This window comes from Protopterus annectens, chromosome 9.part0 (genome assembly GCF_019279795.1).
Source record: "Protopterus annectens isolate FY-2018-M chromosome 9.part0, PAN1.0, whole genome shotgun sequence".
NCBI lineage: Eukaryota > Metazoa > Chordata > Ceratodontiformes > Protopteridae > Protopterus > Protopterus annectens.
In genome coordinates, this window is record NC_056743.1 from 765,547,597 (window position 1) to 765,565,817 (window position 18,221).

Genomic DNA, 18,221 nt, shown 5'->3' on the forward strand with positions numbered 1-18,221 from the left:
GAAGACTGAACTTTTTAGTTTTACAATGACAATGTCAACAGTTTCTGTCATAATCGTATCATTCAGTGGTCAGAATACTTTACAGATCCCAAAATAATTCCAAAGCTTTAAAAGTATATTTTATAAGATGCTGCACTGTGCAGCAACGTCTAGTTTAACTTCACATTCTTTCCCCATATATTCCCAGTATTTCTTTCTGGCTTTTTGCTTTCCACATGTGTCTTACTGTCGGATACATTTTCTGATTCCTTGGTACTAGCAAACATTTGATTTTTATGTTTATGTACAGCAGTATGCAGATTAATTATTTTGCTTTTGCACATAAGAAAAATGTTTATTGTTGCACATTGCCTTGTGGCTTTCTTGCTCATTCATATCCGTTACTTTTACAGCACATTTTGTCTTTAATTCTTACTGGCCTTATGTTCATTCTTAATTCCTTTAAATGTACACTAGTAATTTCACTTGCTGTGTACCCATCCACCGCTTTTTATAATATTGGTTTTATCTCTAATTAGCATGCCCATTTTTTCCTAGTTTTCTTACACCCCAAGCTTTCTGACCTCTTATTAGAGAATCTTGCAGCTCACTAAATTCAGTCTTTTTGGCTCTATTCAGGTAAGTAAAATACGCATCTGTTGTCTGTGTTGGACTTAAATGAAAAGACAAAATAAGTTGTTTATCATAGAGGAAGTAAGTAGTTAATTATGTCACAGCTTCTTACTCTGTGAAATGCAGGGATGCAGTGCACTAAAAAATTTTTTTCAGCTAATCCACTTGCAGTAAGGACTGTTAGCTTTTTTTTGGATCCAAAGTTTGCAGTTTTTAGCTACATTTCTTTCTTGCAGCACAAAAATTTCATGTGGGTGCAGGGCCATTTTCCCCACTGTGAATTATACTTCTGTAGCTCCAAATACTGAGAGTTTTGAGGCCAAATATACTTTTTTCAGTTCTGCAGTTGTCTGTCTTTTTTTTCTTCCATACACTGATGTGATGTCATATCAGAAGGCATAATAGGTAACACACAAAGACAAAACAGCACACATTGTCTTAACTCCATGAGGTCTGTAGTGTAAAATAAATGTTATGGTTCCTCTGTTTATCACATAACATTTGAAGATCTTTGTAGCTAGCTCATTGGCATTTTCCGCGGTGGAGCATTGGTAGCATTGCCGCCTCAAAGCAAGAGATTCTTTTGTTCGATTCTCAGCTGGAGCACCTTCTGTGTGGAGTTTGCATGTCCTCCCCGCAGACGAGTGGCATTCGAAAGACATGCGTGAATGGGCATGCCTTCATTGAAGGTTAGGCGTCGGGATGACACCTCGGCACCGTAACAATCAACTGCCAATCATTAGTGGACCGGAGTTCCACTGTGGCGACCCCTAACCTGGAAAAGCCAAAAACAACTTCCTGTGGCACATTCTCCAACTTCATCCCATGCCATCCGTTGCTGTATCATATGGGAACTCACTTGCCTGTCACTCCTCAACATTGACTGCATCAGAGTTTCCACAGTTTCCTCTTCCCTCCCTTGCTATCCAGCTTCAACTGAATGTTTAAACTGGTTTCCTGTGTAAGGCTCCAAATTATCTTCATGTGGCACCTGACCAATTGCTTCCTGTTCCACTGATTTCCCCTTAATTTGGATATCTATTACTGTATCCTGTTGTAGTGCTTTCTGAATTAGATTTTCTACACTGAATCCTTCACTTTGCAGGAACTCCATAACCTCTGTTTGTTTCTTTAACTTCTCCATTACTAATCTTTTTTTCTACTTTTCCTCTGTCGTCTTATTTTTTGTATTGTAAAGTTGTCCGTGTCTGAATTCCTTTGCCTGTATTTCTCTTCAAATATCTTTCATGCTGCTCTTTTTGTATTGGTTAGTTTTGTTTTCTCCTTTGCTTAAATATTACACCATATTAAATCTTTTTCTTTCCCGCGGTGGTGGTGCTGCGGTAGCGTTGTCGCCTCACAGTAAGATGCTGTCTGGTTCGATTCTCAGCTAAGAGCGTCTTCTGCGTGGAGACATGCGTGAATGGGCGTACCTTCGTTGAAGGTTGTGCGGCAGGCCTGGCAAGCCAGTATGTAAAAATCAACTGCCAATCCTTAACGGACCGGAGTTCCGCTGTGGCAACCCCTAACCGGGAAAAGCCGAAAGACCAAACAAAATTAAATATTTTTCTTTCCCATGTCCATATGTCTTCAGATGTTTCTTGAGCTTCCTATTTCTCCCTACCTTGGGGAACTCACCCCATCCTGCTGTGATGTAACCTCTGCTAGGCCTTCTACCCCAAATCCTTCACTTCGCAGACACTCCATAACTTCAACTTCTATTTTTTTTAACTAGTTATTTACTAATCTTTTCTACATTCCATCTGTGATATTTTTTTTATTGTGAATTTTTCCATATCTGGATACCTTTGCCTGTATTTCTCTTCGAATATCTTTGGGGCTGCCTTCTTCACCTTGATTAATTTGGCTTTCTCCTTTGCATAATCATTGTACCATTATCAAATCTCTCTTTCTTTCCCATGTCCATATTTCTTTTTTATACTTTTCAAATATCTCTTGGTTTTGTTTATATTTTTGCACTTCCTCAGATGCTTCTTTCCAAGCAGGTCAAGGTTTCTTGATCTATATAATGTTTTTCACAAATCTGTTGTATCAATGAGCACAAATTTTCATTTGAAGCTTCTGACAGTTTTTATTGCGGAAGTATTTTTCTTTCCTCTAATTTCTCTCTTAATCGTTTTGTATATCTTGTGTCTGGAAATTCTGGGCTTTTTGCATAATCGTAACAATACATCATTTCTTTCTTATCCTCAGTAGTCCACTTTATCGTCTTTATGGCTCTTCTTTGGCCTATCAGTTTTTGTGATTTTTGTGGACTGCTACTTCTACAACAGGGGGGACACCCTCCCCTGGGCCTGGCCTGGCCCATTGTAGGAATATTTCCGTATTTTGAGGATTGTACACTGTCATCTTTTCCAGTCCTGGCACCAGTGCACCTAACAGGATTGGACACTTTTTATCCAGAGTCTTGTGCACCCAGCTATCTTTTTTTTAGTTTTTAACCTACTTTGATCCATGATACATGCTATATAAATACTATCTGTAGTGTTGCCTTGGTGAGATTTTGTAAAAACAGGGTCCACCTTGTGAAGGTACTCACCAAGACTTGAGGATTAATTTAATTTCAGCACCACTACTACTCTCCTTTGCTTGCTGACTATTCATTTCTCCATTCGGACCCCTGCAGATTAGTTAATGTGGTTGTGATGAAATGGACAAGTACCAGCATAGCCAGCTGAAGTTTTATAAAGAATATGTCCTTTGAATATCAAGCTGATTTATACAAGATGCTTGTGTTACAAATGTATTAGGACTGTATGTCATTCGTATATCAAACTGATTTGTACATATGCTTGTGCTGAAAATGTATTTGTGAGCTTTGCCTGTGTTGCTGGTGTTAAATTGTTAAAATGTATCAACAGTGCACCCTGCTGGAATGAAAAGAAATGTACATGTATTACTGCAACTGAATTAAATGTTACCAGCTAGCTTACATTAAAGGGGTACTGCAACCATAGACTCAAAAAAAAAAATGTTTATTTCATCATGGTTTAGTGTTTTCGACATTTTAACACAATTATAGAACTATTTACAGGTTTTTAAATACTTTTATATGTAATTTCTGAGTCTGACCTCTAGGTATCCCACAATGCAGCTCCTGTCTGTAAAAAAAGATTACATCACACAGGCCTCTTTCTTCCTAAAGCTCCTGTCACTGCATTGATTTTACATGCATACACTGCTGTCTTTCATTCAGTTAGTTTTAAGTAACATTTCGTACCGTTCATTGAATGCTTAAAACACAAACAGTGCCAATCCCACAGAATAGACTTTCAAATTGCATTTTACTGCTGCTGCTTTTCAGAATGGCTAAACTGTAGTCTTTTGTGAAGCCTGAATTGTACTTTTTTGGCTCGTGTCCCATCCCCCTTCACACCTAACTTCCATAGCTGTCAAAGTGCTAAGGGTAATTTGAGCTGTTACGTGACATCTCACAGCAGGAGACCTGACTCATGTTCTGTTTCCTTGTTCTAGCCTTTAATTTCTGTATGGGTAAGGGAAGGACCGACCAGAGATCTGTGACACCACAGCATGGGTAGATTTTTAGGACGGTAGTGGTGATGTCAGTTTGGGGAAGGAAGTGGCCCGAAAACTACATGTATTCAGTGGCCTTGATGGCATCAGTTAATTGGAGACCGCAGCAAGCTTTTTCAGGGCAGGACAAAAGTTTTTTTGAAAGTGAAACCACCGCAGTACAGTAAGGTACTGTTCTAATGGAGAGAAACAGTCAATTTAAAATATTTTAAATGCTGTATTGTTGTTCATTCATAGCAGGGGACAGTAAATAGGGAGAAAAAAGACAGAGAAGTTGAGCATTTAATAGAACCCCATTGTTGTATTTTAAGAAAAATAAGGGAAATGTAAATGAGCCATTAAACCATTAGCATCCCACAGTGCTGAATAGGACTGGAGATGCTAGGTCTGGGAAGAGGCCTTTGATGTCCTTCAAGGATGCATCTGCAGTCCTTACAAATGGGTTGTCCTGGCCTCAGGCAGCCCTTTCAAAGTCTGGGTCTGGCCTCGGCTGATGTCGCACTTCACCCATAGCTGCATTTCTGCGGGTATAAAGGCATCAGCCGACGCCATTTTCCTCAGTCTTTCTTGCCGCGTGGCGCCCGAAGCAGAAGCTGTTCAAGTGCCGGTCGGTCAGAACCAGAGATTACTACTACCGAAGACTTCTAAAAAGCTAAGTACCCCGTTGAGGACTCTTTCTTGCCTCAGCCAATGTCAGAAAAAAGTGAATAACTGTTTAACTTGTGGGAAACAAATACCTCATAAAGATTTCCTCTTACTGCCTACCTTGTTTAGGCCCAGACCACGGCGTAGCAGCTTGTCTAGCCTGTGCTTCTTTCAACCGACGGACGCTTAGACGTGCGTCGGGCTGAAGAGGAGTTTTTTCCGCGCTTTTGCTTACAATATGCCGCCGGAAACTCCAACTTCAATTAACTAAAAAGCGCAGGAAAAGGACCGACACCAGCGGTCCTTGATTTCGGCGCGAAACGCGGTTAAATACAACCGGTGTCTCGGTTTCGGCTGAAACAGAGTCCACGGTTCTTCCTTCGCCGAAAACCTCCCTCCCGGGCCTCATCCAGCATGGCTGAATCTGCTACTGAAATCCCACCTGCTCTTGCAGGTTCACAGGATTTATCGGATACTATACCTTTAGATATATCTACTCCTGCGTGGAGCTGCTAGGCCCCTGCATCCATGTCGATTAAGGCTTTTGCCAGGGCTAAAGCAGCAAAATCTACCAAAACTGTGCCTGCTAAGACCCCTCTCAGGCCTAGCTCTAGTTCTCAAATGCTTAGTCTAGCAGAGGATCTCATTTCTTTGATCCGGGATCCCAACCTCACCCTGACAGGGCCTCTCACCCACCTCCAGAGAAGAGGCCTAGAGCAGAGCCCCTGAGCCAGTTTCTTCAGATTACTCCTCTGATGATTCAGATAATACAAACCCTCCAGAGGCCCTTATTCTCCTTATGAGGACTCTGATGCAGAAGACTCCATTCCTTCTGCCTCGAATTTTCTTTGGGGAAACCTTGCATGCTATGAGGGAACAATTTCAATGGCAGGGCCAGGATTTTTCAGACTCTAGGAAAAGGCTTAGGACCTTTTTGCATTTGCCACAGCATAGGCCTTTAGCCATTCCTCCAGTACTCACTGTTGTGGATGATGCATTTAATGATGCTTGTACTGCTCCTGATTCTCTTCCTCCGGCCCCTGCTAAGCCCGACGGGTACTACAGGGTTCCGGACACACATTATCATTTGTATAAGGCTCCTTTTGCAGATCCTGAAACTAGCTCCCAGGGACCCAAGACTGTAGCAGCTACCTCTGCCAAAAAAACCCTCCCCTCTGAAAGGGAATCTAGGGCTTTAGAGAGATGGGGTAAAAAAGTTTACACCTCTGCTACTCTTTCGGCTAGGGCCTTAAACTGTCAATTCCACATGATTCAGTATCAGGAATTTATGTTAGATCAGTTAACTAAAAAAAAATCTGTTCAGGAAATGGTACATAACATTCAGCAGGTCAGTAATCATTCTTTAAAATGCGGCTATGATGCACTGGAGGCTTCCTTTAGATCAGCTATGACTGGTACAGTGATCAGAAGGCATGCATGGTTAAAAGAGCAGTCCTTACCAGACCATGTTAAATCAAAGCTCCTAGACGCTCCCACGGATAAGCTCAATTTGTTTGGCTCCCCTGCACAGCAGGTGCTGAAGAAGGTGGAAGAGAAAGCAAAATCTGTCCAGACAGTCAAGGATTTCTTACAGGTCCAGCCTCCAAGGTTTAGTAGGAACTGGCCTTCCAAGAATTGGTCCTTTCCAGACACCTCCAGAGCTCAGAGAGGCAGGAATAGGCGCCCAAGGGGCAGGGGTCAATCCAGAGGTGCCTACAGGGGCGTCAGTGGCAGCCTAACAACCAGCGAGTACTGCCACAGATCCAGCCACCACCACTTCCACAGGACAATCACAGTGACTTGGCTCTGAGACCGCCTACCAAGGAACAACTAGAAGCACCCTTAGGCGGAAAGCTAGCCTTATTTTCAGTAAACTGGCATCACATCACAGGAGACAAATGGATTTTACAGACAATAGACCAAGGTTACAGGTTTCACTTCCATACTCTACCAAGGAAGAGAGGAATGCCAAACCTACCTCCAAATCAGAAGACAAATGCTCTACAACAAATACACCACTTACTAAGGATGAGAGCTATAGAAAGGGTACCATTCATGGAACAAGGGCAAGGATTTTACTCCAGACTTTTCCTGGTACCAAGAAAAGAAAACCAATGGAGACCTATTCTCGACCTGTCCGCTCTAAACACATACATCATTGTTCCAAAGTTCAAAATGCTGACCCTTCAGCAGCTTCTTCCCATGCTGGGCAAGGAGTCTTGGCTGGTAACTCTAGATCTCAAGGAGGCATACCTGCACGTCCCCATACGACCAAATTGCAGAAGATACCTCAGATTTCTTGCAGGATCAGAGCATTATCAATTCTCAGCATTGCCCTTTGGCTTATCTACTGCGCCCAGAGTATTCACGAAATGCCTGGCATCAGTAATTGCTCATTGCAGGCTTCAGGGAATTCAAATTTACCCTTACCTGGATGACTGCCTGTTACAAGCGGACAACAAAAACAAATTAGAAAAGATTTGAAAAGGTCATTCATATACTGCAAGCCCTGGGATACACAGTCAATATAAGAAAGTCAAGGCTGATACCATCCCAGAGGATAACTTTCTTGGGTGCAGAACTGGACACATCAAATCAAATGGCATCCCTCACAGCAGAAAAACAAACAACTTCCTCTCTATTTCATGGCATTAACAAAGCAAAACCAGCTAACAGCAAGGAAAGTCCTGCAAGCCCTGGGTTACATGGCATCCTGCATAATATTGATTCCACATGCCAGACTACATATGAGAAAGTTACAATGGTACCTAAGGAATTTATGGTCTCAGCACAAGCACAGCCTAGAAACCCAAATTCCAATAATTCCATGCCTGAAGCAAGAATTCCAATGGTGGGCTCAGGCCTGTCAATCGAACAAAGGGATGCCCTTCCACAGCACTCAACCAAGCCAGACTATCACAACGGACACCACAGACCTCGGTTGGGGGGCACACATGCTGGACAAGTGCATACAAGGTTTATGGACTCAAGACCAGCTGAACCTACACATAAATCAAAAGGAGATGCTGGCAGTAAGACTGGCAATTCAGACATTCAGACCACTTCTTCGACAGGGTCAATTGCTGATAAGGACGGACAACACCACAGTTATGTGGTACATCAACAAACAGGGAGGCACACATTCATACCCTCTATGCCGGATGGCAATGGACCTCTGGAATGTGGCCCTGAGCTCAACATTCAGTTACAAGCAATATTTGTACCAGGAAAAGAAAATATACTAGCAGACATCCTAAGCAGAACTATCACGGATGCCCACGAATGGATGCTACATCCAGACATCTTCAAATCCATTACAGAGAAATGGGGACTACCAGAAATAGACTTATTCGCATCCCCACACAACCACCAATTGAAAAATTCTGCGAGGGCATACCACCCACTTGCTTGGAAAGTGGACTCCTATCTTTCAGTTGGAAAACCTGAAAGCATATGCATTCCCACCTCTTCCTTTGATGCACAAGGTGCTATTGAAGATCAAAGAAGACCGTCCAAGGATCATCCTGATAGCTCCAGACTGGCCGAGGCAGCATTGGTACCCATTACTGAGGAACATGTCTAGGGAACAAATATGGCATCTGCCCCTAGTTCCCTTACTGTTAACACAGAACAACTTCAAAACCCTGCGTCCAAACCTGAAAACAATGCAGCTAGCTGCCTGGAACATTGCATAAGACAAAATAACCCTGATTTATCTCAAAGGGTTAAAGACATTATCTTGGAGGCTCGCAGACCCTCAACAAGAAAAACTTATTCAGCAAAATGGAAAAGATATCTCATTTGGAGTGCAACAAAAGGAGTAGATGCATCAGAGGCAAACATAGCTAACACCCTGGAATATTTAGCAGAGCTTTTCCACAATGGTCTGTCTTACTCCTCCATTAAGATTCATGCATCAGCAATTTCAGCAGAATACAACATGGATCCTCCAGTGTTTTCTCAACCTCTACTCAGACAGTTTCTCAGAGGAATTAAAAATGTAAAACCACCAAGGAAACCACCATTGCCTACATGGGATTTGAACTTTGTGTTAGAAAAGTTAACACTTCCCCCTTTTGAACCAGCAGCAACAGCAGAATTACAGTACTTATCTTGGAAGACTGCATTCCTACTTGCAATCACTTCAGCTAGAAGGGTTTCTGAATTACAGGCATTAATGGCAGTACAGCCCTTCCTTATCTTCCATCAGGATAGAGTGTCCATGAGAACTAATCCTACCTTTATGCCAAAAGTAGTCTCCAGAGTATCTTTAAACCAAGCAATACACCTGCCAACATTCTTCCCCAACCCACAGAACAGGGGGGAAAGATTGCTGCATACCTTGGATGTACACAGACAATTGCGCTACTACCTGGACAGAACCAGGAACTATAGAAAAACTGACCAGCTTCTGGTAGCATATGCCACAGGAATGGAAGGAAAAGCAATTTCAAAACAAACAATCTCAAAATGGATAGGAAATTGCATTAGATTTTGTTACTCTTTTCATGGAAAGGCAACTCCAGAAAACATCAGACCTCATTCCACAAGGGCTACAGCCACTACTACAGCTTTCTTACGAGTGGCTACCAAAGACATTTTAGAGGCTGCTACTTGGAGCTCCGTGCATACATTTGCCAAGCATTATAATCTGCCTTTATACTCCAGATCCCGAGCAGGTTTTGCCACTGCTGTTTTGCAAGGGATCTTAAATACACCATAAACTCTTAGTGCTTCCTTAGTGCCTCCTCCCCCAGTTTGGCTATGGTATTCTACCCATTTGTAAGGACTGCAGATGCATCCTTGAAGGACATAGTACAGTTTTGTACCTACCATAAATGTAGATGTCCAAGAGGTATGCATCTGCAGTCAGGATTACCCACCCTCCTTCCCCTCTGTGGTACTCATAGGGTATTTGCCCACCTTGTAGCTAGCTGGGGGAATCTATTATGGTGTATTTGTTTGTATATATGTATATACATGTTTATTTCTATTTGTTCTCTATTGTTTGGAAACATTTGCATTTATCCAAATTTAGCCTTCCTAGAGGGCACCTGGCATCTGGGGCAAGAAACACTGAGGAAAATGGCATCGGCTGATGCCTTTATACCCGCAGAACTGCAGCTATGACGTCGGGTGAAGTGCGACATCAGCCGAGGCCAGACCCAGACTTTGGAATCCGGCCGACCGAAGGGCTGCCTGAGGCCAGGACAGCCCATTTGTAAGGACTGCAGATGCATACCTCTCTGACATCTACATTTATGGTAGGTACAAAACTGTACTTTTATTAGCTCAGTAAAAAGAGGGGGAAACCCCAGGCACTGTCATAAGCATTTAGATGTGTATTGTTGCCGTCTATGCTAAATTCTTGTTTCAGCTTCAAAGAGGAATACTGCGAGAACTTAGTCAGGTGACCAGATGAGGTAATTCTGCAAGCCTTCTTGGAAATTATATTTTTGGTGTTACAAAGAGAAATCTCAGAAGACTGAGTATTCTGTTTGGGGGCCTGACTAAAAGGACTGCTCACGTATTTCATCTTGCCTTGCCCAAGTAAGTTATTAGGGAACAGTAATTTTTTCTAGATTTTCAGGAAAATAGTGAAGCTTAATTTAGAGAGAGTTTTTCTTTGTTTGTATGAGTCTATCCATCAAAGTTTTTTCAATATTTTCTGTGAGTTGAACTGTGTGGATTACTGTAAATATATATTCAATATTTTCATGTTATTTTATTATTAAATGTATTTAAAACTTCTATTGTGGCTTGTTCTTGTCGAAAGTATCTAACCTTTAAAGAGTACTTAGATTTATTTGGTGAGACTGTGTGGGCCACTCCAGAAGGCCTAGCTGTCTTGGTCAACTACTGTCATTAGTGTTGATATTAACTTCACTCAGCATAATTGGATACCCTTTTAAGAGCCTTATAGTAACTGACTGGTGGCATTGAATCTACGTTATAGTCTGGGCAAAGATGGTGTAGCGGGTAATCTGTGCCAGCCTTTCCCAGGTGTGTGTGTGTGTGTGTGTGTGTGTGTGTGTGTGTGTGTGTGTGTGTGTGTGTGTGTGTGTGAAAATTAAATCTTAGAATGCTCTTGAGAGAAATTGTACTTGATGCAGGGAGGTCTGCATCTGGAAATACTGAGTCTCTCCATTTGTATTCCAAGTCCATGTCCCTCTCCAGTGTCGGTGGTGAGAATTCAGGCTCCTTGATTACTGGCACAGTATGAGGACATCACATGTTTGTGGCAGTGGTGGCCATCACATATTGGCAGTAGTGGTGGGCATCACAGTGGTAAAGGCTCTGTTATGTTTGGAGCTTTGGAAAGAATCTGACAGTGGGTTACTGTGGATTTCACTTGGTATGTTGTGTCTGAAGATGTGCTTACAGAACAAGAAGGCTTACTTGTTTTTTTGTTTTTGTTTTTTCTCTTTAGAAAAATGTTCATTCGAACAAGTTTGTCACCTGTTTCTGTGAGCATGTTTTGCCAATTCTGAGTTTACTTACTAGTCCCGTGGAAGGACTTGATATTCAACTGGAGGTAAGACATAGTCATCTTAGAGATACGGATGTATACTCACATGTACACATGTGTACATGTGTGTAATATTTTTTTTAAATGCGTGTTATCCTGTACTGCAGCATTGTTTAACTGTTGAATGTACATTTTTTAAGTAGTAGTATTGGTGTCTTAACTCCAGCATGTAAGCCTTTAGCAGTGCATATATACTGACCTCACCTTTATTCTCTGTTTTTATTCATGTGTGGCCCTAGTAGGGGCAAGTCTTGGTTTTGCAGCAGTTCTTTTGATCTGGCTAACACCCTGTGTCGCATTTATCACATTAAGATAATTTACCATTTTTAAGTGTAGCGGATTTGTTTCCTTCTATTTTATTACATCAGCTGCTGCTTGCACAGTGTATTCACCTGTGGTAGAGATTCCACAGGAGTTGGTGCCTTAATCATAAGATGCTGAGAAATAGACCTCTAACTGCTGTTGCAGTTTTTCAATCTGCACTGGCAGTGATTCCTTTGCTTTGGGAGATCTGTGCTGATTACTTGTTTATGTGACTGTTGAGCTGGTGAATGTAATGGGTGGTGTAGTTAAGCAGGAAGTGCTTTAACAGTTTTGGTTTTCTCCCTTTTAGTATTTCAGACATTTTTGTTTGGCACTGTGGATGTCCAGCATTACTGTAAAATAGTTTTAAGCTTTTGGGGGATATGTCTAGCCCACAGATACCACCATCTAGCTTTTCAAAGCTTAAGGGCACCAAAAGCTTCAAAGTTTTCTTGTCTCCAAAATGCACTCCCTCTGCAGGCTTTGTGGAACTGACAGTTGATTAGTGATCCACCAAGATTAGGCAGATAAGTTTCCTACTGGGGAAACCTTCCACAGTTTAAATGAATGATGTATTTTAGTGGGAGCAGAATGAAATTCCTATTTCCCAGCAAAAGTATTATATTTTGTTGCAAGTGGATTTTCCATAGCCTACAACTGTACCTCATATTTTTCAGCTCTGGCGGATGTTTTCTTAACAGCTTGCCTGATAGTCATCCTCCTGTTCCTAAAATGTGTAATAGGTTAATATTTTTCTTATCTCAAAGGAGATCTTGCAGTTACTTCCTTATCTAAACTTTATGCTGCTTAACAGATTGCAAATGCTAACCCCATTCTCTCTGAAAAGGATGGAAAAGTCATTGATCGATTTGGGAACAGAGTTGATACATCTGCTACTTAGCTTTCGAATTTTGAACTGCCAGGTTCATGTGTTGACAGTTTTACTGCTATCCTTGAGAACATGGGAAAGTTAACCTGTCTTCAGAGGTTAAACCTTCAAGTTCCTTGATTGTTTCTGCATCTTTGTAACCAAACACTTTAAATGTTACAAGTTCATAGGTAATTATTAAGCTAGCTGTCCCGGGGGGGGCATTTTAAGCCTAGCCATTTTCACTTCAAAGGTGCAAGTTAAACCCTGTACCTTGTGTCTGCAAAGTAAACACCTTAACTATTATACCAACTTTCCAACCCTATCTGAAAATGGGTAGAATGACCAACTGCAACTTCCATGAAGAAAGTTGAAGAAAAGACAGGGAAGAAAAGTTTACTACTTGTCTTTCATTGCACATCTTGCACTGTGTGAGTTTCAGGTTCAGACATATCCAAGGCATGCTTAGAATCCCCACCAACCATCACCGGTTTGGTCAGAAAGTTTTTGAGTAATGCAAAAGTTGTACCCCAGATTCAGAGATATTGATATTCTTACATCCACTGAATATAAACAGATTCCCTTTATTGTGCACTGAATATTTCTCTGGATTAAATGTAAGCATTAGCATCAAACCAGTTTTGAAGTTAAAAATCTAACAAGATACAAATTTATTGATGTATTTTGAATGTTTTATATGTTTTTGGGCTACATTTCTTTAAATCCATGCTGATTGTTTAATTTGATGTACATTAACTTTGGTATTTGAGTTTATGGTTGTTGGTTATGTTCACATTGAGAAAGAGTTGTTTTGCTGAAAAGCTTTGTGTCTAATAAAACAGATTTCATTTTATGTAGTTGTATGCTTCCTTGTTTTTTTCTTTGACTTTTTAAAATGTTTTTATGATTGAGTCGGTTTGAGAAGATTTGCATGGTTACATTCTCAAAACTTACCAGAAGATGTTAAAACTGAAGTTTTAAATCCCCCCCCCCCCCCCAGCAGTGATGTTATGTTTCGCCCTTCTGCTGCTGAGGTCCTCAAAATATTTAAATAAGTAGGGGACTTGGTTCAAGGGGTGACTCAGAATTGTCAGCCGTCCTTTTTAAGTTAATTAACTTTTACTAATGTAGGACTATTTTTCAATAAGCCTTTTAAGCAGCAAAGTGGTAACGAGCAGGATTTTAAAAAGTAATGACAGAGGCTCTCAGAAGAAAAGCCTTTCAGAACCAAGGACTGTCCAAAAAGTGAGAGTATCTGCTTGCCTCTTAAATCTGCAGTTCCTGGCAACCGATTTCTCAGTCTAAACCTTCATCTTCCCCAATGGCATCAGATTATTTCAGGCAAATGGGTTCTGAGTCTCATTCAGCAGGGGTAAAAATTGACAATAGGAATCCCCCACTCCTTTTCAGGGGATTCCTCCTAATTCTGTAAATGAAGCATCCCATGTGAAGTTGTTCAATCTCGCCATTCATTCTTACAAATGGGTTCGGAGCCGATCCCTCAGCTCAGAGTCGGCCGCTTTCACAAGCTTGAGGTTTTAGAGTAGCTCGAGGCCAAGTCCCTATCCCATGATGCTCTCTGCTTCACCTCAGATCTAGTTTATCCCTGCAACAGATCGGAGGTCGAGATTGGAGCTCAGGCCAGTATTTACATATTTCTACATTTATTGTATATATTTCTATAGGAATTTTTCAGAAAGTGTGTATTTTGTCCTAGTTAACCATAGACTAGTATTTAGTCATTTTCTTTAATTATTTTTTGACGAAAATCTTCGTTTATAGAGTGGCTGCTCTTAGGCCTTTCATTGGCCGTGTTTTAGTTAGTCCCTAACCCCTTTGAGTGTTCATAACTCTCTATAACTGTAACTTCTTAGTGTGAGAGCATTGTTCTTTATAACTGTTATAGCTGTTTGAATCTTTAACTGTTTATCTGAGTGCGGTGTTAGCCTAGCCAGTGTGTTTGTTTGTCTAGGCAGTTTTTATATATATATATATATATATATATATATATATATATGTGTGTGTGTGTGTATATATATATATATATATATATATATCAAACTATATATCTATATATAGTTGTTTCCATTACATTATGGCTGATCAAAAGGAGAAAGAGAGACAGAAGTCAGGGTTTAAGAAATCCCCTAAGTACAGACAAAAAAATGTCCATTACTGATTTACATGCTTGTTGTATCTACAGTCTGGGTGCAGTCCATCTTCAGGAGGACTGTTCCATTTGTCATTCGTTCAGCAGCAGGGTCTTGTTAGAACGCAGGAGAAAGCTAATGGATAGAGGTTTGTTAACCTGAATTTCAGGAATCTCTTGATAAGGCTGACCAGTCTTCAAAGGGATCTAAGTCTTCGAAAGCTTCTTGGGAGCCGAAGTCTTCAGCTCCAAAATTGGCTGAGAAAGTGCGTTCGCCGGTTCCACAGTCCTCGGAAATGAGCAAGTTTTTTGGAGCTGGTCCCCGGTATTGGAGCCGTTCTCCAAAGTTTTGAAATCACCAATCTTACAGTCGGTGGCTTCATCTGTCCCTTCGACTCGTTCTTCGAGGAGCCTGTCCGATGTGGATGTGGACCGAGTGGTGCGGAAGCTCCTCCAGAATCCGGCATTAGCCAAAGTATTGTCGGCTCTGGCCCAACCGGTCTCTGAGCCGAAGACGTCATTGCCTACTGTGTCTGCTCCTCCTCCGAGCCGAGCAGGGCCTTCGGAGCCGGAGGGGGTAGAACTGATGATCGTGGAACCCTCTGAGCAGAGGCCTGTTCCAGTGCCATCGTCTCCGTCGACTCAGACTACTTAGATGCCTTTCAAGGAGTCTGGGAATCTACAATCTCCAGTCGACTCCGGGGGGGGAGAGTTGAACCGATGGGTCAGTTCTGACCCTTCGTCTCGGTGCTTCGGCAAGATCAGCTCGGCTCCTTCCTCTGGTTCGGAGCCCACTGTTTCAGTGCTGGGGAAGTTGCCATCCTCTTCGGAACCAGCTGCTCCCTCGCATCGGAGCAGTGGGGCTTTCGATGCCATGAGGAGAGTTATGTCTTCGAAGATACCCACTTCATCATCCCCTTACTTCATCATCCCCGAAAGTGTCACGTTCTACCTCTGCATCACAGGTCCCCTTAAAGCATCGAGGCCCAGAGCCTCAGGTAGCCCCATTGGGTGACCCATGTTCTACTGAGACCTCACCAGAAACTCCCGCTGATGAGGTTCCCAGGAAGAAGCTTTGCAAGAGAAGGCATTTAGACTCCCCGCAGGAGTCTGTCACATCAGACGCTGACTTAGAGGAGTCAGAAAGGTCCCCACGGTCCCCCTCGGAGGGCGTCTCTTGCTGATATCCTAGAGAGATCCTAAGACAGAGGGGTGGCTGGCAGTCCGTTAATCCAGCTGATGATGTTGCTTCTGAAGGCCTTCGGGTCTCCTGCTGGGTGACTCCATCCTTTGATGTATTAATGGATTTAGTTGCTCTAAGAGCGTGGGAGTCTCCTGATACTGTGGAACCTGCCCCTTGGAGGCCCAACAAGTTTATTACCTCTCCACAGGGCAAAATGTTTCTTACCAAACGAGTGCCGGTTGATGTTATGGTGGTGGCGGCAGCCACCAAGAAAGAGATGTCAGAAACCTCTTTTACTGCCCATCCCTCCTAATAGAGATTCCAGGATTATGGACAGGTATGGGAAACTCATTTTCAGTTCAGCGACTTTTGCTATGCAATCGCCCAACTATTTGACACACTTTACCAGACTTCAGAGAGATCTCCTTAAAGAGCTTGGAGATACTCTACAGAGTACTGCAGCTGAGGGCGTTCCTGATAAGGTGACATCCCAACTCAATACCCTTAATTCTATAGTTAACTCGTCCATGCGTCTCATTTCTTATGCAGCTGATGGCACAATTCGGGCAGCGGGTTCAGGAATAGCTCTTCGGAGACATTCCTGGATGTGTTTATGCTCCTTTGCAAAAGCCTTCAAGTCTTCCTTTGTTAATACCCCATTTGATGGCTTGTCTCTTTTTGGGCCTAATGTTAAGGAGACCCTCACTACGTGTGAACAAGGTGGAAAAACTCTTATCTGCCATAGGAGTCTGTTTTTCCACCCCTGCTAGACCTTAGCCTCAAGGGCAAAAGTGAGGAAAAATGTGGTTGCGCAAGTCCCAAGAAGCCTTTCAGAACACATGCAGTGAACCCCCCTCCAGGGTAAGAGGAGCGGGCAATAATGGAAGACGCTGCCCAGGTAGCAGAGGGGGTCCACAAAACCAGGGCGACAGGGATCCGTAATTTAACAAGCCTTACCAGTGCTCCTGAAAGGAGGTCCGACTGTCTTACTCTGGAGGCAGTCGGGGGTCGCTTGTCTTTGTATCCAGACGCCTGGCTAAAAATTACAAAAGACACTCTGATACAAAGCATTATTTCCAGAGGATATGTCATTACTTTCACAGAACCACCCTCAATACGAAAGAAAATCCCAGACGTTCCACCCAGTCTCAGGGATCAAGCAATCATAGAGATTCAAAGGTTGCTAGAAAAAGAGTCATCCAGCTTAGTCCCAGCAGATCAGATAGGATCCGGAACCTACTTAAGATTCGTTTTAGTTCCAAAGAAAACAGGGGACTGGTGGCCCATGTTGGGCCTCAGCAAACTCCAACACTTTTGTAAAGAACGAGAAGTTCTGGATGGTCATGCTTCAGTCAATTCTTCCGTTTCTAAGAACGGGCGATTGGATGTGCTGTATAGATCTCAAGGATGCGTACTATCATATCAAAATGGTCAGACCATCCATAGATCACCTGTGTTTCCAGCTGGGAGCCAGTCATTTTCAGTTCCAGGCACTGCCCTTTAGTCTCACGACAGCCCCTAGAGTGTTTACCAAATGCATGGCAGTGGTTACGGCCCACCTGAGGCATCTAGGATTCAGAGCGTTTCCGTACCTGGACGACTGGCTCCTCACTGCCACCACCAGGCATCAACTAGTTCAATTCAGGGACCTCACTCTAAAACTGTATTCCCAGTTAGGAATTTCTATAAATTTCAACAAGTCTGTGTTGTCACCATCACAGCGTATATCCTTTATCGGAGCAGATTTAGACACCACCACCTCCATGGTAAAACTGCCCTGGAAAGAGTAGTCACACTTAGACAACAGGCATCAGACATTCTGGCACGAAACAAAGTGCCAGCCTCTCAAGTTTTAAAACTGCTAGGTGCTATGGCAGCAACTTTCATAGCAGTTCCTCTAGGGCGCATGCACATGAGAATACTTCAGTGGTTACTCTTCACCCAGTGGTCTTACCAACAACTTCCGATGTCATTCTTGATACTTTTTGCATGAATCTGTAATGATTATCTACAGTGGTGGTTGACCAGCCACCATGTAACAGTAGGTCACCCATTTGTTCTTCCCCTGCCATCAGCCACGGTGACCACGGATGCTTCCCTAATAGGGTGGGGTGGGCTTTTTCAGGGAAGAACAGCCCAAGGCACCTGGTCAAATACAGAGTCACAATTGCACATCAATGTCCTGGAGATGAGAGCAGTACTTTTAGAATTGCAGTACTTCCAAGACTCTCTTTCTCTGGGAACGATTGCGATTCAGACCGACAACATGTCAGTAGTCTGGTATATCAACAAGCAAGGGGGAACCAAGTCTTATCCCCTATGCCGAGAAACCCTAGGAGTCTGGCAGTGGGCTATATCCACTGGGCGCTTTCTGATA

At 42.6% G+C, this 18,221-nt stretch overlaps 1 protein-coding gene across 1 annotated transcript in view; it reads left to right on the forward strand.

The window, feature by feature from the left end:
* API5 (apoptosis inhibitor 5) overlaps positions 1–18,221 on the forward strand; it is a gene marked incomplete in the record, with an annotated part of 1,096,633 nt that overhangs the window by 587,010 nt on the left and 491,402 nt on the right. Inside the window, 1 exon segment of the mRNA XM_044083396.1 lies at positions 11,243–11,347. Within this exon segment, the coding sequence (XP_043939331.1) occupies positions 11,243–11,347 (105 nt within the window).